This window comes from Kogia breviceps, chromosome 2 (genome assembly GCF_026419965.1).
Source record: "Kogia breviceps isolate mKogBre1 chromosome 2, mKogBre1 haplotype 1, whole genome shotgun sequence".
NCBI lineage: Eukaryota > Metazoa > Chordata > Mammalia > Artiodactyla > Physeteridae > Kogia > Kogia breviceps.
This window is the reverse complement of record NC_081311.1, coordinates 33347036-33374214: the sequence shown is the minus strand read 5'-3', so window position 1 is coordinate 33374214 and position 27179 is coordinate 33347036. Positions and strand designations below refer to the sequence as shown.

The 27179-nt window shown below is 43.9% G+C and overlaps 1 protein-coding gene across 5 annotated transcripts in view; it reads left to right on the top strand.

The window, feature by feature from the left end:
• The window catches only part of PLCE1 (phospholipase C epsilon 1), a 328855-nt gene that overhangs the window by 103835 nt on the left and 197841 nt on the right, over positions 1-27179 (top strand). The window contains exon 1 of one of the 5 annotated variants that reach the window (XM_067024973.1): positions 2780-2804. The exons of 3 other annotated variants lie outside the window; for them this stretch is intronic. In XM_067024973.1, coding sequence (XP_066881074.1) covers positions 2796-2804 — 9 coding nt within the window. In that variant the 5' untranslated portion in view covers positions 2780-2795. Of the gene's footprint in view, positions 1-2779; positions 2805-2882; positions 3037-27179 lie in introns of those variants that run through there. One more of the 5 variants, XM_067024974.1, reaches the window with a different exon arrangement.

Here is a 27179-nt window from a genome sequence, read left to right as displayed (position 1 = left end):
GTGCCAGGCACTATGCCAGATGATGGAGACACAGCAGCAAGCAAGCTCCTCTGGGCCTGCTGATAGGGAGCACACAGCAAGTGATTCTGCAGGCCGTTGCCTCTGCTGTGGTCACGTAGTATGCTTGGGAAGCCTTGTCTTTTGGAATCGCTTTGGGTGGCTCTGCCTTTAATCTGGAGATGGTATCATTGCTCGAAACATTTTTGGAACTGCCTTTTAGGAATTGCCTTCAGAGCTAGTCTGGGCCACACAGGAAAATCCATCTCACTATTTTATAGCCACACCTAGCTTGTGACCAAAAATGGTATTGCCCAGCTTGATGACCCAGTTTATTCCCTAGACTTGGCTCTGATTGACTTGCCTGTGAGCCAAAATTGCATCCACCCTCTAAGGATGGAGATTTACCACCACTGAGCATATTAGCAGTAATTTGGATAACTCTGAAATAATATCTCACTTGCCCAAAACTCCCATTGTCCTGTTCCTCTGTTATAACACTTAGCCCAGTCTCCCTTGTGGTGGGATAACCTCCTTCTGCCTCCATTTTCCCCACCAGGCTGGGAGACGTTGGAGGGCAGGACCATACGTCTATAACCTCTGCAGTGTCCAGCATGGATTAGATGTTCAAAAATGTATACTTACTAAAATGCAATGTACAGGTTCTGAAGGAAGTTGCCAAAGAAGCATTCCAGAATTGCTGTGAGAGACAAGAGTGTTGTTGGAACATGGGCAGTGTAGTGTACATGGAATATGTGGGCTCTGCAGTCTATCAGGCCTGACTCCAATCCCTACTTGTCCCCTTTACCAGCTGTGTGGCGTGCCCTACACAAATCGTTCATTCCCTCTGAGCCTCCATTTCCGCAGCTGTGGGATGGAGATAATGACACTGTCTTACAGGGGCTTTTATCAGGACAAGAGAGAATATTCATGTAATGCACTAAGCATAGTGCCTATTGCATAGTACGCTAACTCAGTAAATGAGAGTGATTGTTTTATTTTACTATTGTTATCGTGGTTGCTGTTGTTGTCGTATTGGAGTGAATTTTCATTTGGATGCATAAATTCTGGTTTTTTTTAAAGTAACATCTCATCCAGCACTCACATCATTTAACATCATATGTCATAGAGATTTCATGCTGAAAGGAACTCTAGAACCCAACTAAGTCCAACCTTCTACTTTTTCAGAGATCTAGGAGGGGAAGTGGGTTGACTAAGGTCATACTGGTTCATGGCAGAACTGGGCCAGGCCAGAGCTCCTTTTATGTAACATTTGATCCTTGCCCCTACATTTGGAGGTTTTCCACCTTCCTTCCAAGGGCTTGGCAAGCAGGCTAGGGGCTCTGGGGCCTGGCATTCCTGGGCGGCAACAGCCAAGGATTTGGTTTATGCATTTGGGAGCTGCAAACACATGCTTCCCACACTTTTGTGTAGTAACACTTTGTCACTTTGCAGAGCACAGAGCACGCTTGCAATGGTGTGGTTGTGTCTGGTGAAGCTGGCAGGAGCAATGGACTGGTGGTCAGGGAGCACACCAGACAGACCTGGTGCCACTACTTAGGTACCAGGTGTGAGCTTCGGTTTCTTCATCTGCAGAACGGGGACAGTAATAGCATCTGCTGCATAGGGTTGTTGTCAGGGTTAAATGAGGTTTGCACACAAAGTGCTTAGCACAGTGCCTAGCACGTGGTAATTACTTTTAAAATTTCACATTATGATCGGTAACACATCCCAAAACAAAGTCTACCTCTGGCCTCCCCCCAAGTCTCAAGCCAATCTCTGATCAGTTGTAAAACCTCACCCGGACTCTCTCCCAAGCAGGTTCTATTGACAAACCCTTTTCCCTCCCCTCTTCCCCTTTTCATCCAGCAGCAATATGCCTCTCAGACCCTTCCATCTCACCCCGATCAGGGACTGTAAGATCCTGGAGTAATCAGTAGCAGTTGCCCATCAGGAATGGTGTTGGGAACCCTTGGGCTTTCTTGTTCATCAAAAGTTATGGGAAGAAAAATGGACTTCTGACTTAAAGAAACACTGCTTTTCTTTGGAGATGTTTCCTGTGAAGGCATTTGCAGCTGTGGAAGGCTCTGGTCTCCTGCAGCATAACAGGCTTCCACATCCCTGATCTGTGCCGTCCACCATTACCACCTTGATACCAGGTTCTTTGCACATGAATACACTGGGTTCTGTTTGTTACCTTTTTTTTTTTTTTAAATCTCAACTAAAACTGTGAGTAATTGAGAAGTTCTGAATTTTTTATTTGGAAAACATGATACTCGGTGAGACCAGACAATACAAATAACCCTAAATTTACAGAGACCAGTTTCATTAAAACCCAAGGGTGAATTTTTTTCCCCCATGTAGAAAAATTGTATTTCACAGTGGTTCTTACAATGCCCTGACTCTGGATGGGGGCCCTCCCTTGATTCTGGATATTACATCATTTCATTTCGGCTAATGTAAACACTCATCACCCCGCATGTTACGGGATTTTTAGTACGGTCTGAGATTGGCCTTCACTCGGTGGGTCGTTGCAATGATTAATGGTTTCAGAAGGAAGTGCAGCAGGAAGAGGCTTTGCGGGAATGGAAGAGGTGAGGCAGCTCCATGTGAGATTCTGCAAGGGGGCCCTCCCTTGATTCTGGATATTACATCATTTCATTTCGGCTAATGTAAACACTCATCACCCCGCATGTTACGGGATTTTTAGTACGGTCTGAGATTGGCCTTCACTCGGTGGGTCGTTGCAATGATTAATGGTTTCAGAAGGAAGTGCAGCAGGAAGAGGCTTTGCGGGAATGGAAGAGGTGAGGCAGCTCCATGTGAGATTCTGCAAAGGGATTAAGATTTGGCACCGGGCTTGGTTTCTGTGCAGCCTCTTAGGCAGGGAGCCTCAGGAGAGGGAAGCAGGCTGTCAGCTGGGGCTTTGCACGCTCTCAGCCTGCCTTGAGGGTTGGTTGGTTCTTCCCTCTCTCTGCAATACCCAATTTTACCTTATTAAAGGATGGATGTGGATGCTGAAGGCTTAAAGAAGACCAGGTAAGGGTTCCCATTGTCCAGGAAGTCCCCTGATGTTCTTAATGCATGAAATCTGGGGACTGTTCCTTTTCTCACACCGCTGTGCAGTGTTAGCCAAAACACAATTCCTCTGAGACATTTCACACAGAGGATCAGGGAAGTTTCTTCCCTAATTAAGGAAGTTTCTAAAATGTTTTAACCCAAAATATTTAACTATAGAGATGCAAATTTCTCTTCCTTTGAGGACACAGCTTTAAGATTATTTCTGTGCATTTTAATCTACAAGGTTTTGAAAGGAGTCCTGAGGGTTTATTAGATGTTTGTTTGCCTTCCTTTTATAATGGCCTGTGGTGTGTTATGTATGTATCAACATCTAGTTTAATGAAAACTTCCTCTAATTCATTATATTCTGCAGAATACTAGCTTTTGAATAAGTTGATCTTTTTGCAGATTTGATTTTTTTTTTTCTTCTTTATCTTTTGGCTTTTGTGAATACAATCCTGGTAAGGGAATATCCTTAGTTATAACTAATTTTTAAGAGGAAATAAGAGTTCAGTGCAATCATATTTGATAGCACCCCTGGTTGAAATGAGCTACATGTTTATTCATGCTTCAAATATACCTTATTAAAAAAATTTTTCCGTGTACAGTGTCCATAGTTTGTGGGAGAGGTGATACAGCTTATCCATGTGGTTAAGCTATCAATATTTATTCACAGACATTAAAAACATGTTAGACCTTTGATAAGATTAGCTTGAGAGATAATTGGAAGAGTAGTTTCCTGCTCACAACCAACTCAATTCCAAATTGTTCCTTTTCCTTAAAAAAAAAAAAAAAATTCTGGGGTTAAAAATAACCCAGAATAAAACTTGAAAACTGTTTTGTTTCTCTGTATTTGGCTAACTTCATTGCAAAGTACTGTGTTTAAGGAATTCAAGCTATGAAGACTACTCTTGAAATGGCTCACATTCTATCTCTGAATTTCTATAACCCTTTTCAAGATCATATGATGTTTTATGAATATTAGGATTAAAATTTTCAATTAAGTGTTTATTCCTTCCACACCCCTAGTAGATGGGGGAAAATAACATGAGAAATAGTGTCAGTTTCCTGACACAAGCTCATTTTTCCTTTCCAAAGCAGTGTGGAGTTGTCAAAGTGAGGATGGGGGGCATTTGACACACCTGTTTACGGTGGGAGCGTGCCTGTCTTTGTAGGAGTGAATGCCTGGGGCTGTTGTGGCAGAAGGATAGATGCAGGAATTCTCTTTTTTTTTAAAAAAAATTATTTTTAATTGAAGTATAGTTGATTTACAATGTTGTGTTAATTTCAAGTGTACAGCAAAGTGATTCAGTTATATGTATTCTTTTTCAGATTCTTTTCCCATGTAGGTTATTACAAAATGCTGAGTATAGGAACTCTTGGTCTCTATTATTTATTGAAAATCAAATGTTTTTATTCAATGTAGGGGACTCCGACCCTACAGCTTCGGTCGGGTGAGAGGAGGTCTCTGCACCCAGTTGTTCCTACTGTTTTTGTTTGATGAGCCCTTTTAGTTCACATGGTCTCTGTTTCTTCCTTTGAGAGACAGGCTGGCAGTAGAATCTCTAGCATTTTGTGTTTTCTTTTAGTGGGAAGGCTAATAATAAGGCAGGCTTATGACTCAATTTGAGAAGGTGTGAGAGCAGCTGTAATCTTTAGGAAAAGAGAATCATGCCAAGGATTAAACATGCAAACTCTTAATTGTGTTATGTTCATGCTTTTCCTATTATTAGATAATCTAGATGTTCATGCTTTTCCGATTATTAGATATTCTAGACAAGCTATTGTTATAAATACTTTCCATAATTGAGGTTTAAAAAAATCATGCTGTATAGTGTGGAAATGGGGAACCTTGATGTTGTCCTGACTTGACTTTTTCATGGTCATATTGATATCTTCTTAAGGGATATCCTTAGTCCTCTAATTTTTAGAAATATTAAACAAAATATATTTGTTATATTTTTGTTAAGAAAACAACATATGATTTTGTCATATATTACCTTATCCTCATTCTACTTTCTTTCTCCTTACCTGTCATGTAGGAGAGAGGGGAAACTGTCCAGTAAACATTTGGGGAATAATTACCAGGAATGTCCTAGAAGGTTGCCATGAATTATCCTTTCCCTCTTGGTGTGCTCTTGATAAAGATTCCATCTATTTGTTGTTTTTAATTCTATTGAAATAGTAAGACATGCGTGTGACTGAAAAAAAATTCAAATTGTATAAAAAGGTAAATAACGAAAAGCCTCCTCTGTGGACTCCTGACCCCCAAGTTCTCCCCTGGGCAATGTCAGAGAGAATTCTGTAAAACAGCTAACAGTTCTTTCAAGCCACACTTTTCAAACATGAGCAAGCATAAGCAACACCTGCAGAGCTGGATAAAACACAGCTTCCTTCCTGGGCTCCACCCCGAAGATGCTGGTTCTAGAAGACTAGGGTTGGACCCCCAAATCTGCATTTCTAGCAGTTTCCCAGGTGCTGATGCCACCTGCAGGGACCACACTTTGAACCGTGCTGGCTTAAAGTGAAGTTCTCCTTCTTCTGCTTTCATTTTTCACTTTCTCTTCTCTAGTTTTCAGAATGGCTGCCGCTGAAATGAATAGCCACAGTAACCCACTGGCAGAGAACCATAAAATAAAATCACATACCGGTAATCAGAATTAGGCTGGAGAGAAGGGTAGTGATGGGGACAAGCATTCTGTGTGAATAACTGCGCTGTGTGATGTACACACAGAGTGAAGGGCATTGCTTTACAGGTGGGCAGCCGTAAGTTCCAGCCTCAATTATTGTATGATCTGAAACAGTGCCATCGACTAAAGTGAGCACAGCCTCCACCCAAAATCTCTTTTTATAGGTTGTGATTTTTAAAACATTTACTGTACTTATATATATATGTAGATACACACACACACACACACACACACACACACACACACGCTGGAAAAATGACTTGTCTCTGCCCCCGCTCACCTCCGTTTCCCCATGAGTGTCACCACATCTGCTCTGTCCTATGGCAAGTGACACACGTGGATCTACTTGACACAAAAGAACCCAGGTCACACTTTGGTATTGGGCAGAGTGTTTCCCATGACAGCAGCCCGAGTTGTAAACAGATTTGTTCTCATTGATGTATTGGCTCATTCCATGTGGCCTTATGTGACACACACTGCTGCACCGTGAGATACAGCAGTGAGCTGGACAGACATGGTCCTTGCCTTTATGAGGCTTTGGATATAGTAGAGATTCTTGGGAAAGGAGGTGAATAACCCAGGATGGGGATGGAGAAGGAGAAAAAGGGAGGACTATGAGGTATGACCCATATGGTAGGCGCTTAGTAATGACTGAGTGTCTGAATGTATCCCTTCCAGTTCATGTTTTGTTGAATTAAACAGTTACTCAGTGCAAGTCATAATATTAGGACTGTAAGGGATACCCAGGAGGGTGTGAAACATAGTTCTTGCCCTCAAGGAGTTTGCTGTTCAGGAGCAGGTGATACAACTCTGATAGTCCATCACTGTACCATTCACAAGGAGCTTCCCCATACTGGGGCCCACTGTGGGCCCCAGTCCCCACAGTGACAGTGCAACATGGTTGGATAATAAAATATAAGCACTTGTCTCTGGCACCCACTTCTGCTACTTCCCAAAGGAGCTATTGCTGCAAGAAGAACAAAAAGGTAAAACACCTACTGTGTTTTATTTAATGTTCACTTCACACCCTGACTTGCTTTGCCACCAGGTGCCAATTGACTTCAAACTGCTTAGACATCTAATACTAATAATTTCCACATTCTCACCTGCAACATGAAGATATACGGAGAAGCATCAGGTGTATGTGTGTGGCAGGGTTGGGGGAGTGGAAAGCGGTTTTGCCGGAAGCTGTGTCTGTTCAGTGATTTCTCCATTGGGGTCCATAGGAATCCAGCAGGGTCAGTCCATCATACCCATGAGGAACGAACTGTGGCAACCACTGAAGGCTTAGGCAGGTGCAGGACACGGGGAAGCCTTGGGGCATTCCAGAACCACTTTGCAACAGTTGTGGCAAAGGGAGTCATTATCCACTGGCACTAATCGGGTGAAGACCTTCTGGTGGAAACGATGGAAGAGAGACAGGAAATCAATAGGACAGAAGCTGTCCCATGCGTGCCCAACTCTACTTTTTGGTCCCAGTGCCTCAACTTGGGAGCATACAATAGGAAGGCTCTGAAGGCTAATTTGGGAAGCTGAGAAAGACGCTGAAGGTCAGAACCTTTTGTGATCATTGCTGAGCCGTAGTCATAGATAGATAGATAGATAGATAGATAGATAGATAGATAGATAGATGGATGATAGAGAGATAGCTGTAGTACAGAGCATCCATGAAACAGGTGGAATTTTAGGGTCCTAGTAAGAGCAGGACACAGGGCTGTTGAGTTTTTCAGAAACCAAAGGCTCTCCTGAGACATTTGGCAAAGAGGGTAAGAGACCAGGGTCATGAAACAGATTGTCAGAGTAGTGGAGAAATCCAAGGAGCCTCAGCATAAAAATGCCATCAGGAAATGCCTAGTGGGTGGAAATAGCCAACAGTTAATGAAAATATGGCAGTAGAAAGGGGTTATGGGCCACCTGACAAGGATAATGAGATTGAGCTGGAGACTGGAATAGGACTGGCTGAGATAAAAAAAAAAAATCAGGCCAATTAGTAATAATGAGGGTGTTTACTCACTTGTAGATTGGCAAAATACCTCCCTGGGATGAATTAGGACAAATGATCATTTCCTGTACTAATGATTTTATTGAAGAAAAGGAAGAGAAGCACCGTAGAGGGTGCAGGAAGTATTGTGTGTGAACACTGTGATTTAATGGTCCTAATAAGTTTAAGATTAATGGTCTGGTGCAAGTTTGGAAAATCAAGATGATGTGTATATAACAGGAGAATTGAGAAAAACGTGAACAATAATTATGAAAAATTGTCATAAACCTCAAAACTCTTGCCAAATAATTTTTTAAAAACATAACCAACACCTTTGGAGAAGCACAAAGTATGACAAGATTCAAAAAACCGTTTGGTGGGTTGAGTTGAGAAGAACTAGCTTCCTTTTCCTACCCCATCTTCTTTGGCTAGGATGATAAGAATAAATGTTTGCTAAACATTTACTGTGTGCCAGGCATCAGGCAAAACCTTCTATGTGCCTTACTTCATTTGACTCTCATAGCCCTGGAGGTTGGGATAATAATCTCTATTTACAGATGCAGCTCAAAGAGGATTGCTCAAGGCAAAGACATGTTCTCAAGAAACGGATGTCTTCAGGAAAAATAGAAAGTTAATTCAGAGAAGAACAGGGAAATCTACCTGGGAAGCCCACGAAAAAGATCCACATATAATTTAAGGAGAATCCTGTAAGAAATAGACATTAAAGCAAAAGTAAGAAGGCCTTTTAAAGTAATTGAATGAAGGAGACAGCCAAAGACCCGGTAGAACCTTTGTAGATTACCGGAACACTCCTTCGGATGTATAAAAAGGAGCCAGCAGGCATAATAAATTATTTGCCTTGATCTTTTCAGAAAACTATATCAAACTGAATAACACTCTTAAATCATCTTTAGAAGCAGAGGTACTAGATCAAGTAGTGGTAGATGCACAGAATGTTCTAGACCTAGTTGACAAACTGGTTGTGGATAAATCATGGGGACAGCTCGGCATTCATCCAAGAGTTCTAAAGGACTTCAAAGGTGAAATCGTGGGGCTGAACTTTAGCTTCAAAAACCCAGCAATCCCCTAAACCTTTGTTGTCTGGAAAAGTTGCCTGGCTTCATCTCTCTTTACTATATCATTTGATCATAAATTATAATAGATATATGTAAAATATGAAATATAATAAATCAAATAAGAAAATAAAGACAGCAGTGATTTTGAATTCCCAAACCTTGTTGTGTCACGGTCTTGAAAGTCTTTGTGAACATTTCATTCTTGAAATTGCTGAGAATTACCCAGACCCTTACGATCATGAAAAATAAGCTTATAATTATTCATGTGAACTCAGTAGCAAAAGCACAAAGAAACAAATGGGCAGTGATTCAGGGTTTTGAGAAAGTATTCATCATACGGTTCTGCTTCACTTAAGGGGAAGAAGATTCCTGCAGCCTCGGAAACGGACGCTCACTGTCCATTAATTAAAGGCATGTGGAGGACTTGGAAACTAATCAACTCTTGAGCCCCTAACTGCACAGTCCAGCTGCCCGATTTGCCTGGTGATCTGGCCCTGCTCCCAGCTGGCTCAGGCCTTCTTCCCTTTCTCATGGTCTTGACTTTGTCTAGCCCTGCTCAATGGCTAGTCCAGATGCCCTGTTCTCTGCTTTGCTGCAGGTACCCCTAGTTCTGTAGTGCATAGGGCAGGAGTAGAATGGGCCCGGTTGGGGGGCTGGCCAGAGTCAAAACACAGTCAGAATTTGTGCCAGGTGAGACAGTCCAGTACAGGGAGTTTGTCAGCGTCTAAGCAAGCAGGAGTAAACAAGAGATGGGAGCTGAGGTGAAGGTCAGTCAGTCGTTTAATAGGTCTTTTTTGAGTACAATGTGCCAGGCATCTTACTGAGGATACGAATGAGACCACCATTGTGAGAAAGATAAGTGGGTAAACAATCACACTAGAGCAGGGTCTCTCAACCTCAGCACTAGTAACATTTGGGGCTGGACAGTTCTTTGTTGTGAGGATGGTCCTGTGCATTGCAGGATGCTTAGCAGCATTAGATGACAGTAGCATCCTCTCTCGTACACAGTCTTGACAACCAAAAATGTTTGCAGATATCGCCAAACGTCCTCTGGAAGCAGAATCATCCCTGCTGAGAATCCCTGCGGTAGCGTATAAGTGTCTGAATGGAGAAAGAACAGTTGATTATGGGAGCTCTTGGTAGGTCCCCTTAACCCAGACTTGGCAGGGAGGGGAGGCTTCCTGGAAGAAGTCATATCAAGAGGAGACTTTGCAGGGTGAGTAGACCTTAGGTGAAGGTTTGGAGAGGAGGGTCAGGAAGGGAAGTGCTCCAGGCAGAGGGAATAGCCATAGCCAGGTCTAGAGACCAGAGGGAGGCCAGCAGGGTGGGTACTCATGGGTGGTAGACACTCTTTTTAGTGCACAACTTTATCAATGCCCAAGAGGCAGCGTTTCACACCCAGGGTCCACCAGCAGGTTAATCCCTTTTGGATGCTGTGCTTACACTCAAGCAACTGCCCCCGAGTAAGGAATCATATTGGTTTAGAGATGCTTAGCCTAGTGGTTGCAAGTGCAAGGGAAGAAATGGGTCTCCAGTCCCCTTCCTGGTGAATTTTCCATAGAATTCTGACTAATTGCCCCTTTCAGCTCTAATGTCTATTTTTGATTAGCTAAATCTAATCAAATTAGAGCAAGATTCAAAAGTTATTAGCAGAAAACTTCTTTTTCTCACATGGCTACCTCAGGAGTTGTTTCCAATTGCTAATAACTATAGACTGTTCCAGCAACTGTTTAACAAAAAATATGTTTTCATCACCTTTCAAATGCCCCCTGTCTTCCTTCTACCCTCTCTGTAATTGATTCTTTTCTAGAGAGACTGGTTTTGATGTCTGCCAGGAAAGGGCTATGAGCCACCTGCTGGGTCTCCCCGAGGGTTCACGTATCTTCAAGGAAGATGCAGTCTGTGTCTTTGCTTTGGCCCCATCCCCTCTGCAGCCTGCTTCTCCTTGGGCTCCTTTATCACTTCTGTACCTCGTGGGCTCTTCCATTCCTTAATAACAGTAATTGACACTGAGCACTTGCTATGTGCCACCGCCACAGGGCTGCGTAGGAGAGGAGCGACAGGTACTAGAAGTGGGGGGAAAGGGAAGTAATCAGGTCTGGCGCCATACTAGCTGCTTTCATGTAGGCTATTTCTTCTGATCCTCTCAGAAAATCCTACTTAGTGGGTGGTATCATCCTCATTTTACAGATGAGTAACAGGACTGATTTCACACAGCTACTAAGGGGTACAAGTGGGATTTTAGCCCACCTGTTAGACTCGGAGCCCACGTTTCTTCGATTTCCATATTCAGGAGACACTACCCAGGCCATGGGCCTTGCTGTGGCCCAGCTCCCATACCACTAAGACCGACTGGTCAGGATCTTCTCAGGCTACAAGGCAGATCTGGAACTTGAGTTACCTCCAGGACTAAAAGTGAGGCTGTCATCTCCAGCTGTTCTTGGGGGCTTCTTGTGATCCAGATTCATCCTTATTTGGACCATGACTTCATTGTTTCATTCACAGATTGCTGAGATAGCTTTACAAGCAGGAACCCCGGTTCTCTTCACCCTCCCAGCTGTCCTGGTTACGGCTCCCATGGGCAGCATGGAATGATGCTAAAGAGGCCAGGACCAGGATTTAGCAGACCTAGATTCTAGGTGCCTCTGCCTTTCACTAGCTTTGTGATCTCGAGTGTGCTGCTTATCCAGCAAAATGATGAGCCAACCATAACCCCTACCACTGGCTGCCCTGGGTTTGGAATAACATAATGGCTGTAAAGGCAGACTGAAAAGTTGCATAAGCTACCACTGTCAAGAGGTCAGCACTAGGAGGGACAAATTACCATTGAATTGGCTCATAGTAGGAACTTAATACGTGTGTACTGAACAAGGGAATGAAAGCAACTCCATCAGGAGGTGAGCTCCAGACAGGAACTTCATATCGGCAAGTCTGGTTTCCCTGTCAGGCAAACAGCTGGAACATATAGTAAAGAGGGACTCTCTCTGAACACTCAGCTCACACAGCATGTTAAGCACAAAGCATTGTGGCTTCTATAAAAGAAAGTACTCAGAAGATTATACCTGACAGGATCCCGCTGATTACCCAGCTGCCTCCTCGTTTGACAGATGATGAAACTGAACATCAGAAACATTGGTGACCAGATCACATTCACATGTAGGCAGAGGTAAAGTTAAGACCATTTGACTTGTCAGTTAAGGTCTGTTTAGACTGTGTATGTGAGAAAAGGGAAACCCTAGAACACCTTTTATTTGGATTTTCAAATAAGGCCTCCCAACAAAGGTTCTTGAAGATTTAGTTATCATGGGTTTGGGGAATACTATATTGACAAGATGAGGACCTATGCCGAAGAGAGTACTTCATACATAGAGGGAAAATTGAAATCAATGATTTTATTCACAGTGTTTGTTCATTAATGAATCCATTCATTCAACCAGTATTTACTGAGCACCCACAACTGTGTGCCAAGCACGTGACAAGTGGTGGACAGACAAGCCCCTGCCTGTTGGAGCTTCCAGGCTTCCTGTAACCAGATTTATTCTAAAAGAGCTGGAGAAGGCATACAGTGAGCTGCTCAAGGCAGTAAGATGGAGCTCGACCACAAGAACTCCTGAGAGGGCTATGTTAGTGGACAGAGACATAACAGACGGGTTTCAAAATGGCATTTCCAAGTAAGAGCATTAATCTTGGCAGTCTAGAGTTTTAGAAAATCCAACTGTTTGCACAGAAAGGAGAAAAGTCAGAGGAGAGAGGCCTGCCAGGAGGTTGCTACAACAATCAAAATGTGAGGTGCAGAGGCTTTAGACAGGGCTGGAGCCGTGAGAATGGAGGAGAAGGGTGTCTGCCTGAGTCATGGTCCCAAGTGTCATTGGCTGCCTGGTTTAGGGATGAAGGGAAGGAATGAGACAAAGGGGATGCTGAGGTCTCTAGCCAGAACAGTGGAAAGAGATAGCAGCAATGGTAGAGCTGTGATAGCAGAGACAGTGAGTTTGCTTGGTGGGGGGTGACAAGATCAGTTTGAAGCAAGCTGATTGGGAAGGGGTGGCAGGATGGTCCAGGTGAGCGGTCATCACAACTGTACTTAACCTCACCTGGATGAGTATGTTTGGGAGCATTACGAAAAGGATGGCTTTGCACATCATAGAGGAAACTGAACTCTCTAGGAAGAAAAGCAGTTGTAGAACAAGACAGAAGATTGCTGGGGATTCATCAGTCATTCTTTTTTTTTTTTTGCGGTATGCGGGCCTCTCACTGTTGTGGCCTCTCCCGTTGCGGAGCACAGGCTCCGGACACGCAGGCCTAGCGGCCATGGCTCACAGGCTTAGTCGCTCCGCGGCATGTGGGATCTTCCCGGACCAGGGCACGAACCCGTGTCTCCTGCATCGGCAGGCGGACTCTCAACCACTGCGCCACCAGGGAAGCCCAGTCATTCTTTTTAAAAAACAAAAAACTTCTCATTGTGTAACTTTTCAAACAAACACACATAAAAAATAAAAATAGTACACTGGGGGCTTCTCTGGTGGCGCAGTGGTTGAGAGTCCACCTGCCGATGCAGGGGACACGGGTTCTTGCCCCGGTCCGGGAAGATCCCACATGCCACGGAGCGGCTGGGCCCGTGAGCCATGGCCTCTGAGCCTGTGTGTTCGGAGCCTGTGCTCTGCAAAGGGAGAGGCCACAACAGTAAGAGGACCGTGTATCACAAAAAAAAAAAAAAAAAAAAAAAAGAAAGAAAATAGTACACTGAACTCCCATGTGCCCATCCCTTTGCTTCAACATTTATCAACATTTGCCCGAACTGTTTTATCAATCTCCTCCCAGGAGTATTTTCCCCTCCTGCTGGAGTACTTAAAGGAAACCCAGATTTATATCATTTCATCTATAAGTACTTCATTATATTTTTTTTTTACAGATAATCTTTTAAAAAACATAATTACAACATTATCATACTTCAACAAATAAATAATTCTAAATTAACATTTAACAATAAGCCTACATCCAAATTTCCCAGATTGTCCCCAACATGGCTTTTAATATTTGATATTTGGAATCAGGAATTGGATGAAGTCCAGATAGTACATTTGATTGGTTGAGTCTTTTAATCTCTAGCAGATCTCCCCCTTTTTATACTCCATTTACTTATTTAAGAAACTGTGGTGATGGTCCTGTTGAAAATTCAGTCTTTTTTAGAGTCAAATAACTACTTGAGGTTTACTTCTTACCAGTACAATGGGCATAAAATTGTTAGGTGACTCTGGAATTTCTTTCTTGTGTTTCTTCAGTCTTAGGAGTTGCCACCATCATGGCTGATGCTTCCTGGTTTTGCAGAGCAAATGGGGTGCCAGGCTGCACAAGGGCAGCAAGTATATACTTTCTTTGCCAGTCGTGTACTGAGATGCTGTGCCAGGCCATTTGGGATAAGCAGGGGAAACGGAAGTGCCTTTGCTTGGCTCTGAGGAGTCTATCACTCATTTGGAAGGAAGAAAATTACATGAAACTAAGAGATTCACACAGGCAGCATGGTGTTGGGAAGTCAAGTCAAGCTGCACTTGGCTCACACGTAAGCCTTAACGCTTAACAGCTGTGTGATCATGAACAAGTCAGTTCCCCTTTCTGAACCTACTTCATTTGGGCCTGGGTGCTTTGCTCCCCTTATTTGCTTGAGTAAGAAGTTTATTCACAATTTCTGGAAGAATTCAGAGGAGGGCCATTCGGTCTAAAATTGTAAAGTCACTTATCCTTGGGCTATAGACTGCCCTTGGGACTCTTCCGTGCTTCAAGGGCTCAGTGCCTCCTAGGTCTCAGCAGGTAGGAGAGATCTTAAAGGTCACTAACACTTTGGTGTGAGTTACTCATGTCTGCTCTGCCCTCATGCTCTATGCACACCTCCAGGGAAGGTGGATACAAACAGGTAATGATCAGTTTCAAGACCGGTGCACAATACCCAGCTCGGAGGGAGGGCTTACAGGGCACTGGTGGGGACACTGCACATGGGAGGGTTCCCTTTCTGGAGGCTCAGGTGGGCTTCCCGGAGAAAGCACCTAGAGAATGAATGTGACTTGGCCAGAGTTACCAAGAAGAGGAAATAGCATTTACAAAAGCCTGGAAGTAAGAGAGAGGAATGAGTCGGTGATGGATTTGGGATACCTGGGTGGAGCTGTTTCTGCAGATCTTCCAGGCACCTCTGGTCTCTCCACAGAGAGAAATGCAGTCATTGTCAGAAGCCCTGCCACGCAGGACCAGGCCTGGTTTACCAAGGAGAGGTGACATGGGACAATATGGGAGGTAGAAGGAGCCTTTCCTAGGAGTCTGTGGTCTGCTTTCTCTCTCCTGAGTGACTGTGTGACCCCCATAGACCTGGGCCCCAGAACCCTCAGTGTTTTCATGAATGAAGCGAGGATTCATGGGTTCCTATCAGTGCCTCAGTTCCATGGCTCTCTGAAATTATTTTTAAAGCTGAGAAAAAAAAATCAAGCAACTACTGAAAACAGATTTCTGTCCTTATTAGGTTGCAAAATGGGAACAGAAACAGAACCTGGTATTGAGAAAGAATTCAAAGAAACATTTGAGAAGAGACATCTTTGATATTGAGTAGATAAGGGCTCTGTGGCAATTCAAGTCAACGCTGAGCTTGAATTCCCGAAAAACAAGAGACGAATCACAGGAGAAATCTGAGGAAGAAGAGAAAAATGCTCCTCAGAAGCAAGTGGGCATTTGAGAAAAGGGACCGAGGGCCCTCCCCCAGGTGGGGTGAGTTTCTTGGTAAATACGGTGGCCATGGGCTGGCACAGAAGACGTGCAGGGTGATGGCGGCTGCAGACGTGCATCAGACAGCTTGAGCTCTTAGGAGGCGCCGGCTTGTGTCTGCTTGGAGGTTGTGGGGCGGAGGGTGGGTGTCAATCCCTGCTCTGTGTGCAGGCGCTAGAGGGGTCTGGCCTTAGAGGCCGGAGGCCGTTTGAGGAGCTAAGTGCCAGCTGAGCCAGGCAGGACTGGCATCTGACACGTTGTGGTGTGTGTGTGTTGGTAGATCATGTTTGTGTGGGGCATGTACTTGGAGTTGTCTGGGGACCTCTGAGGCCATGGGTCAGAATCCCTGAGGAAGCTGGATGAGTGGGGCTGCATCTGAGCCGTTATCTGCTCTGCCTGCCGAGGAGAAGTTGGATTCTGACAAGGAGTCCAGGGAAGGAGAGGAGAATAGGTTTCCTCTCCAGTGGCCTTATAATATGAGCCAGGCAGAGTCAGGCGTCCTCATCATCATTTCTTCAACTTTGTACTCAAAACAGTAGCAGCGTCTGTTATTAAACATTAAGCTAGGTCCATTATCTACATTAGTTCCAAACCTCCCAACGACCCAGCAAGTAGCCATTATCTTTATTATCCCCATTTTACTTCCAGTGAGGCAATGGAATCCCAAAGAGAGTAAGCCTCAAAACTAGTGAGTTGCAGAGATGAGGATTCACACTTGAGTTTTCCTCCTTCTCTTTCATGAGACACAATGTGAATTTTTTCCAGTCCCAAACAGTTGTACCAATGTGCCATGTTCCCAGTAATGCAAAAAAATAAGCAATATTGTTTTTAAATTTTTATTTTAATAGTGTTAAAGACGATGTCTTTGGAACTTCCCTGGCAGTCCAGTGGTTAATACTCCGCGCTTCCACTGCAGGGGGCACAGGTTCGATCCCTGGTCCGGGAACTAAGATCCTGCATGCCGTGTGTCACAGCCAAAAAAAAAAAAAAGCTCTCTTTGTATTCCTTTAATTTGCATTTCTCTGATAACTAGTGAAGGGCACAGTGTTTATACCATCTATCTTCCTGGGGGAATTGTGTTCCTTTTTAAAATTTTTGTCCACTTCTAGCCCTCTCATATCACAGATAAAGACAATACAGTCTGGGGAGTTTAAGTGACCTGTCCAAGGTCACACAGCTAGTTATGGGAAGGGCCACGGCCAGAACTTCTCCACTGGCTCTCTTGCCTGATCCTCCACCCCATTACGCTGGGCTGAGCTCCCAGGGCCCCCATTCTGCCACCTCAGAGGGAGGTACTGGAAGGCCCACTCATTGCAGGGGCTGCCCTGGGGAAGAAAAACAGGACAGGCAGCTCATTGACCAAAGCATCCCTACATGAAATCCTTCCTACAAAGAGCCCTGGAATCTCTTCTGATGAGTAATAGGCAAGGACTCAGGCACACTTTAAAATAGCTAGTTTGTTTTGAAATTTAAAAAAAAAAATACAAAGAAGAAAAACAGTGGAGCAGGCACGTTTTAAAAGAGTTCTCACTGGAGATTTTAAAAGCAAATACATAAACCAGCTAATAAAGTGCCCATCACAATCCAAAGATGAATACACCTAAGAAAGATCTCACTGGGGCACTCGGGGACAAGAACAGATATCCTTGTGAAATCAACTGTTTAAAGCAGCAGTCCCCAACCTTTTTGGCACCAGGGACTAGTTTCGTGGAAGACAGTTTTTCCATGGATGGGGGTGGGGGTGAGGGGGTGGTGATGGTTCAGACAGTAATGAGAGTGATGGGGGGCGGCAAATGAAGCTTCGCTTGCTGCCTGCTCGCCCACCGCTCACCTCCTGCTGTGCGCTCTGGTTCCTAACAGGCTGCGGACCAGTACTGGTCCCTGGGGGTTGGGGACCCCTGGTTTAAACCAGAGCACTGACTGCCAGGCACCCTGCTGAGTGCTTCTTGAGTATTCTCATTTATTCTTCACAACCACCTGATAAGATAGATCCTGTTGTTATTATTATCACCATTTTATAGATAGGCAAACTGAGGCTAAGAGAGGTTCAGATATTTTTTCAAGGTCACAAGATAAGAAGCAGCCAAGTTGGGACTTCAACTGGGGCCTGAATCCAAGGTTTGCTCTTAATTACTTATGCCACCAGACACCCTGAGGTCATGTCTTAGACCGTGGAGTGGCAGCAGCCCTCTGGCTGGCCTGCACTGGGCAATCCTTAGGAAAACAAATTATCCCAGCCACTTTTTTTTTTTTTTGCAGTACGCGGGCCTCTCACTGCTGTGGCCTCTCCCGTTGCGGAGCACAGGCTCCGGAGGCGTAGGCTCAGCGGCCATGGCTCACGGGCCTAGCTGCTCCGCAGCATGTGGGATCTTCCCAGACTGGGGCACGAACCCGTGTCCCCTGCATCGGCAGGCGGACTCTCAACCACTGAGCCACCAGGGAAGCCCCCAGCCACTTTTTATAATAGGCCCTGCTGCGGAAAATAGCGCCCCAAAGACCAGTTTTCAAGACTATTCTTCAGTTCCAGTAATGGAGGCTCAAGAAATTAGTTACTTTGTTGTAGGTAACAGCTCTTAAGTGTTGGAGCTGAAATGACCCAGACTCAAGCACCCAAGCAGCTTGTCTCATCTGAGCTATAGTCCTTCCCTCTATCATGCATGTATGCCCACGCGCACACACACACACACACACACACACAGCTCAATCACTCACACAGCAGAACAGCTAAGAATAAAATGGGTTCAAATAGCTCAAGCAAACGGTTGAAGTTACAGACTCAGGCTGGCGGGCACCATGCCAAGGCATTCTAATTTCATCTCTACCAACAAACTCATATCTCCTTTTTAAAGAGAAGCATCATTTTGATTTCAGCAGTCCTGGCAGGAGGTTTTTCCATGTAAATTCCTCCCAGCCCTTCCGAAGTAAAAATGAAGAACAGCTGACCCTTGTCTTGTCTAATGCATGGCTTTCCATAGTACTTTTATGAGTAGCATGAGTGGAGAGGAAGTATCCTTTAAAAGAATCAGTGTGCGGCTGCTCTCAGCTGCCTTGTTTTGTCTCTAGCAACTCAGATTTATTTTATAAATGCGTACATAGTGCTTACTGTACAGCAGGCCCTGTTCACATCCTTATCACAACCCTGTGAGGGGGAAACTGAGGCAGGACGGAGCCTAGTAGTCATTTGCCTGAAGTCACTTAGCTGGGGGTTAGCAGGGCTGGGATCAAGGCTCAGGCAGCCTGGCTTTGGTGCCCATTACTTGTGGGTAGTAGAAAGTTACAGTTTCTTCTAACATAGAGTCGATTATCCTCATACAGGGCTTTTCTCACACAGAGAGTAAGCCTGAAGTTCACACATTCCATGACCCTGGAGGAAAAAAGAACCCAACTCCAACAAGCAATGGGAAATGAGTCAGAATCTGTTTATTCTGGTGATTTATTTTGTGAGAGCAATCTGTTGAATGAATGAAACGTGGGCTTTTTTGCAGCCTCTGGCCACTCTGATATTCAGTAATTCATTTCTTTTGATCTTCTAAGCCATCTAATTGAAATACCCACAAGTTCAGATATTACGATTTATAATTGGCCTCCAGCCCCTGTCTGCATCTGGCACAGTGGTCTCAACTACGTCTCACCCCTTGTGCATTTGACCTCTTACTCTAAAAATAAGGGCCAGATGAATGCCTATATTCTTTATAGAACAGATGATGGTTTTACTGAACGAGTGTGGTTTATGCTTTAGAACAGCTGCACGTATGGAAAGAAATTATTGGAGTAACCCGTTTTCAGACCTTCACACATACATTTGGCTTCAAATTCAATACGTGCTTTCTCAAAAAGGAAATGAATGTAAACAATCTTCTCATACATTATCCTGCACATCTGAATCCTGTGTTTTAATGGTTTCTCTTGATTCTGGTATATAATACACTGGTACTAGGAAAGGAAGTCCCATTCATTTGCCTCTTTGGGATATGAAAACTATGGAATGTTAGAGTCGAAAGGGGCCCTGGAGATCATCTAGAGTGACCCTCATTTTATTTTATTTTTTTTTTTTTTGTTATCCATTGCAATTTTTTTTAACATCTTTATTTGAGTATAACTGTTTTACAATAGTGTGTTAGTTTCTCCTTTACAACAAAGTGAATCAGTTATACATATACATATGTTCCCATAGCTCTTCCCTCTTGCATCACCCTCCCTCCCACCCTCCCTATCCCACCCCTCTAGGTGGTCACAAAGCACAGAGGTGAACTCCCTGTGCTATGCTGCAGCTTCCCACTAGCTATCTAATTTACATTTGGTAGTGTGTATATGTCCCTGCCTAGGGTGACCCTCATTTTATATAAGGATTCTGAGGCCCAGAGAAGTTTTGTTCTCCAGAACCTCTCCGGTCAGTCAGTGGTGGTAAGCATGAGACTGGAACCAGGTGGTCTGACTGCAGGCCAACTGAGTTGGCCGATGCTGAGATAAACTCCAAAAAGCTGATGTTCAGAGGTTCTCTGGCCCACCACAGCTACAGCTCCCTGCCTGACTGCCAGCCTCACCACCTTGCCAGCACTAGGGATTGCCTATCTTCTCTCAGGCCTTGGATACCTCTTCCAGGCTTCGGGCCTGGAGTCCCTTTCGTGCATCAGGCCTTCATTGCCTGAATAATGTGTTGGCCTTCTCACTGACAGCCCTAGTCTTCCTGATCACCTCCCCCCACAAACACACACAAAACACTTTTAAGACATGAAACTATCATACACAAAAGGCCAATCTTGATTACATCAGACCTTTTCTAAAATATCGTTGTTCGTTTCATTCACTGATGTGTCCCAACCATCTGGAACAGTATCTAGCACATAAAAGGCACACGATAAATATTTATTCAATGAATAAATGGCTCCTCATTTCCTACTGAATAAATTAATTCTCCTTCCTTAGCCTAATGTTTGAGGCCTTTTTTTATCTGGCACTAATCTTTTCTCACCTTTCCCCTTCTATCCTCCAGTAATTTAAAAAATGACAAAAAAAAGGTATTCTTTTAGGCTAACAATTTACAGAGTGTTCACTATATGCCAGGCCTTTTCTAACCTCTTTATGTGTATTAATTCATTTAATTGGCAAAACAACCTTATAATTTGAGTACTATCATTAATGACACTTTACAGATGAGGAAACTGAGTCACAGAGAGGTTAAATTACCTGTCACTTCTAGGACAAGACAGAGCTGGGATTCAGACTTGGGTAACATGGCTTCACAGCCCATGTACATATCCACTGTGCTATAGCTAGCTCTCCTGTTTATTTTTAATTACAAATTCCAACAATCTAGAAATACCTAAAGTAAAAAGTGACAATTGTCCTTCTCTCCAAAAAATTGAGATAATCCATGTGTATCCTTCCAGGTGGCCTTCTTATGTTTATATGAATAGTTATATAATTTTAAAACTGAAAGTGGCTCATATTATACATACTACAGTGTGTCTTTTTCTTTTTTTTTTTTTTTTTTTTTTGCGGTATGCGGGCCTCTCACTGCTGTGGCCTCTCCCGTCGCGGAGCACAGGCTCCGGACACACAGGCCTAGCGGCCATGGCTCACGGGCTTAGTCGCTCCGCGGCATGTGGGATCTTCCCGGACCGGGACACGAACCCGTGTCTCCTGCATCGGCAGGCGGATTCTCAACCACTGCGCCACCAGGGAAGCCCTACAGTGTGTCTTTTTCATCTCTTGTATTTTTGAGATTTTTTTCATGTTAGTACTATATTGCTACCTCCCTCCTTTTCACTATTCCCTACTATTCCATTGTATGGCTACACCATAATTTATTTAATCGGTCACTGCTGATGAACACTTCCTTAGGAAAGGAACAATGCTGGAATGAACATCACTGTACATCTATCTGTGCAATGTTAATATCTCCATAAGTTCAGAGTCCTAAAAATGTGGTTGCTGAATCTTAGGGCATATACACTTAAAACCGTGGATATTGATAAATGGTCCTCTGGAGAAGTTGTGTCAGTTTATCCTTCTGCCAATAATGTCTTGAAGTTCCCCCTGATTTTCCTTACTTCCGTGTTCAAGTTCAGGAAGTGAGCACTAGCTCCCTTCCTAACAGTTCCCGTCCTCTCTGAGAACTCCTGTTCTCTGATCCTCATGCCTCTTTTTCGGCAAAAGAGAGTTATTTCTTCTTCCAACATTGTTTGGCTATAATCAGACCCTCCCTGATCCCTCACTTCTCACCTGTGTGGTTTCTCTCTGTCTCTGTCTCTATCTGTCTTTCTCTCTCTCCCTCCCTTGCTCTCTCGGTTATGCAACACAAAATATAGACCTTCATTCAGGACAGGGTTTCTTTGTTACCATTTTCCTATCAGGGAACTTGGAGGGTACATAGAGGAGAGTGAACTCTGTGTTCCTGGCTGCGATGACAGGTCACATGGTGCAGGCTGGGCTTGATGCTGAGTCTTGCGAGATCGGTATTTGGTTGTGTAGGTAAAGATGTCATTGTCATCTTGCGCAGCCTTATTTGGAGCACAGCAGTGACTATGATTAAGAAAGGAGCAAAGGGTTACAGTGTAAGGCAAAACTAGAGAAGAGCCTTTTAAATGATGAAGGAGATGGAAAAGGAGGGATAAAGCCATGATGCTTCCTGAACCCCTCCTTTATGCTACCTCTTTTGCTTGGTGTGCTTTACATATATTATTGCATTTAATCCTCCAGTGAGAACAGACTAAACAGCTTAGGAATGTTCTGTCTGGAAAGAGGAGGAGGAGGTGAACAAAGTTTCTAAAATCATAAATAGACTTCCTAGTGTAACTACTAAGAAGAAGAGAAGATAGCCCTTGAAGTTAGAGCCGAGCGAGCCTGGGACAAGAGAAAAGTACTTCCAAAAGTGGCAAGTAAGTAGTGGACTCTGTAGCCACAATTGTGGTGCAGATGGAAAAATAGATTTTTTAAAAAGATTTTAGGAAACTACATGGTAATGGATTGCTACTGGCTTTCTAAAGAAAGTTAGAATGTTTGTGGTCCATATCATTCCTGTTGGTGTCAAGGGATCCAAACATGCTTTTGGCCCAATGTCCATGAAAGTGTTTAGGTTGAGGATGGGTGAAAGGAGACCATTCTGGGCTTCCTTCATCTCTCTTTAAACCAGAATCGCTCTACTTCTTATCTTTTATAAATTCTGGGCTTCTACATGAGATTTCTCTTGAAAATATTTTCTGTTATTAAAAAAAAAAGTTCAAGGACTTCCCTGGTGACACAGTAGATAAGAATCCGCCTGCCAGTGCAGGGGACATGGGTTCCATCCCTGGTCTGGGAAGATCCCACATGCCGCAGAGCAACTAAGCCCGTGCACCACAGCTACTGAGCCTGCACTCTAGAGCCCACCAGCCACAACTACTGAGCTCGCGTGCCACAACTACTGAAGCCCACACACCTAGAACCCATGCTCCGCAACAAGAGAAGCCACCACTATGAGAAGCTCTTGCACCCCAACGAAGAGTACCCCCACTCACCACAACTAGAGAAAGCCCGCACGCAGCAGTGAAGACCCAACACAGCCAAAAATAAATAAAATTAAATCTTTAAAAAAAAAACAGTTCATAAGTCATTGCGCTTGATTTCATTATTGGAGATGAGCTCTGGGCTGAATGAACTGTGAGGCTAACCCACTGTGGCAGATTTTGTCTGTGAACCAAGGCTCCACCATTGCTTCTCTCTGTAGCACAGGCCAAGGCCTGCTGGCCTCGTAGTGCATTCCTGACCCCAGTCATGGGGGAGGGCAGGGAAGAGAGGGCACATGCAGCAGCAAGAACTGTTCCCTGTTACTGGAGGAACAATGCCAGTCCATTTGTAAGACCTCCTGGTCCGCAACCCACTCTGCCCCAGGCAGGGTCTGAGCTCAGCTGCACCCATGGTGCCTCCAGGAGCTTCACCTGCTGTTTTCCCAGGAGGAAGAGTCAGGGAGACCTCAGCCTCAGACTCAGCCTCAGCCTCAGCCTCAGCCTGGCTCGCAGGTTCGTGCCTCCTCTGTGCTGTCCCTGAGCTCCCTGTTTAACTCCTACTCTTGCCTGATCTTTCCCTTGGGCTCTGAGTCAGAAGACAGGGGTTGAAATCTCTGCTTGGCCATTTTGCAGCTGTAAGATTTTATATTACTCTGAACGTCTCTCTAAGTCTGTCTTGTGTATGTTTCCGTAACTACTCCTATTGGGTGGCTAAGATAATGGGATTGACTGAGATAATGCAAGTAAAGCACTTAGCAAAGTGCCTACAATGAGGTAAACCCTCAGATGGTGGTGTCAGTTGTCATAGTCGCTGCTGACGTATGTCATTTTTATGCCTCACATCATCATTGCTAATATCCTGGTTCCTAGACCTGTGACTTGGAAGAGAATTTGATTCCCGCCATGATACCTGATTCTGAACCACTGATTCTCCCCCCAGACATCTTCCTGCTTCTTTCCAGTCCCACAGCTCGCATGATCAACACTGACTTTCTTGTCCTTGACCATACTTGCACTGACATCATAAAGGACAATACACAATACACAGGAATACACAGTACCAACCCTCTTTGTACTGTTATTGCATGTAGAGAAGTACACTGTATCTCCAAAAGCACTTCACATATACTGTTTCATATTTGATAGGCTTCCTTTTTTGAAACTGAGCCCTTCAAATGTCAGTGACAAAGCCAGGGGCTTCATGGTTGCATAGAGGAGTAGAAACACAGGTCCTCTGATTCCCAACTTCTTACCATTCCCTGCCATCACTGAGTTTACACATCAAGACATATTGCTTTGGTACAACATTGCAAGTCAACTATACTCCAATTTAAAGAAAAAGATGTATTGCTTTGCTTTATATATACATGTAGATTTTCCTTTGAATCTGGGAGCAGGAAGAAAGTGAGAGTTTAACTTCTACTTCTCTGTAGCCATACTCTAATCAACTGCTAAAACTGAGGAAAACTGGGCCTTTATGAAAAAAAAAATTTTATCTTTGACCTATTCTTGTTTCAAAATGTTCTGAATTTATCCCAACAACAGCTGTTAAGATGTTTGTCAAAATTTTGCATTCCCGAAGGCCGAAATACCTGAGATAAAGAGAAAATACAACCAAAAAATAAATAAAAATATAAATTTTAACCTAAACTGCTTTAATAAATAGAAAATGACCTTATGCTTATAAGAAAGACATTCTAAGTAAAATCATTTTGCCTCTGTAACCAGCAAATCCTTCCATCTTAAGAGCATATCAGTTATGTCTCTTTGTGCCAAAAATCACAAGACCTTTCATTCTTGTTCTCATGATCCACTGCAGCACTCTATTCAAAGTTCTGGGATAGATTCTTTTTTTGCTGGCTCCTTTGAAGTTCCTCAAATGGAGACACTTTAAGTTGCAGGCTTGGAGTATGTTTTCAGACCAGCGTAGAGCCGGGATCCAGGGGAACATTTCACATGACTTTTGATATTAGATAGAATCCTTTGACAAAACCTGTTTGCATTTCAAAAATTATGTAACGAGTATAGACCCTTTCTAAAATTCATCCAGGAAATAACCACCCATGTAGAAAAAGTGTTATGCATAAATGTGAATATCACAACAGCTTTTATAATAGTGGAAAACTGGAAACAACTAAAATTTACACTAATAAGAGAAGGTTTCATTACACTGTGGTTTGTTCATGGGAAGAATCTCACAATGAAAGCAATGTCTTTTAGTAATACAGAGAAAAGCTTGATTGTCATGTTATGCAACAAATGCAGAAAATAAATTGTATCTAATACAGCTACAACTGTAAAAATATACACCGATTGGGGTATCATGTGTGATCTTTTGCTTTTCTTTATTTTCTAATTTTTCTATAATCAGCATGAATTTTGATCATTGGAGGGAAGGCTTTTTTTTTTTTTTACTGAAAACAGAAGCATCATCTTTATTTTACATACTGCTTGTGTTTTTTGTTTCTTTCTTTATTTGGCTGCATTGAGTCTTCATTGCTGTGCGCAGGCTTTCTCTAGTTGTGGCAAGCGGGGGCTACTCTTCGTAGTGGTGCGTGGGCTTCTCATTGCGGCGGCTTCTCTTGTTGTGGAGCACGGGCTCTAGGCGCGTGGGCTCAGTAGTTGTGGTACACGGGCTTAGTTGCTCCGTGGCACGTGGGATCTTCCCGGACCAGGGCTCGAACTTGTGTCCCCTGCATTGGCAGGCGGATTCTTAACCACTGCGCCACCAGGGAACACCCTGAAGGTTTCTTCGATTTCTCTAGAACAGTATTTTTCAAACTCAGCCAGTTTGGGGTTGCATAATTCTTTGCTGTAAGAGCTGCCCTGTGCCTTCTAGGGTGTAGCAGCATCATTGGCCTGTACCCATTAGGTGCCAGTAGCATGTCCTCAATTGTGACAACCAAAAATGTCTTCACATTTTGCCCAACGTCCTCTAGGGGCAAAATGGCTGAGAACCATTGTTCTAGAACCGTGTGCTGATACTTTCCCAAATTCCCACCACCCTCTACGGTGCGTGGGAGACCAGAGAGGTGAGGAGGCAGGAAAGAGAATGTGTGGAGATTGATCTGGAGGGTTTTGGTAAGAGAGTTATGCCAGGAGCTTGTAAAGCATTAGGTCAGTGTGGTCAGGTAGAAGGGGCAGAGAGAGGGAGGGGTCCCGGAGACCCTTCCAAAGGGAGACAGCTGCTGGGTACAGCCAGAAGGGCTGAGCTTGCCTCCACAGCACATGGTTTTCACAAGGAGGCTATAGCAGCTGGCAGTCCAAGGGCCACCTGGATCGGGGAGACCCACCAAGATGTAGCAGTAGCTGTTCAGTTGTGCAGTGATGGAAAAATCTAGGAATTCATTCATTCATGAAACACTTGTTTGTGGCAATAGGTAGCAGGATTTCTTCCAGCTACAGGGGGGGGATTCTAGGAGGGGATTTCAGCCCCTTTCATGTAGAGACAGAGTGAGGAAGGAGTCTGGCAAGCAACGAGGACTGAGATTCAAGCAGTTCTGGTCACTGGAAGGAGGTAGAAGACTGACTTCCCAGCCGGGAATGAAAGCAGATACACTTGACTAGAGACTGCACCAAAGAACTACAGATCTTTGGTTTAGTATTGGCCTCCCAACTGCAGCAGCACAGAGCTCTCACACAGAAGGAGCAGAGCCTTGGAAGAGGAGGTGGAGGAGTACGCGGGAGCCCTGAGGGCACCAGCAAGTTGGAAGTGAGATTGTGCAGGGTCAGGTCTAGACTGAGACCCTTGTACTTGGTCCTGTAAGTAGGGAAGAGACAGGGCCAGTTTTCCTATAGGAAAGATCACTAGAAGAGGCTCAAAGAATATGCACTTTTTGAATTTTATTGGTAGTGCTAAATTACCTTTCACAATGACAGTATAATAATCAATGGGTAAAATATAATTGTGGCATTTTATGGTACTTGAATAAAAAATTTATTATTTTAAAGGTTTATAGCTGTTGCAGCTTTGCTTTCGTGACCTGTTGTTGATCATATCTCTGATTTATATGATGTCTAGTCAGGAACACAGTCCCTAATCATAAAATATTTCCTATGGGAAAATAACTTGCTTTATGACAATCTGCTTTATGACGTGCTTTCCAGAAACAATGTGTGACAAAAAGTGAAGTTTGTCTATAAA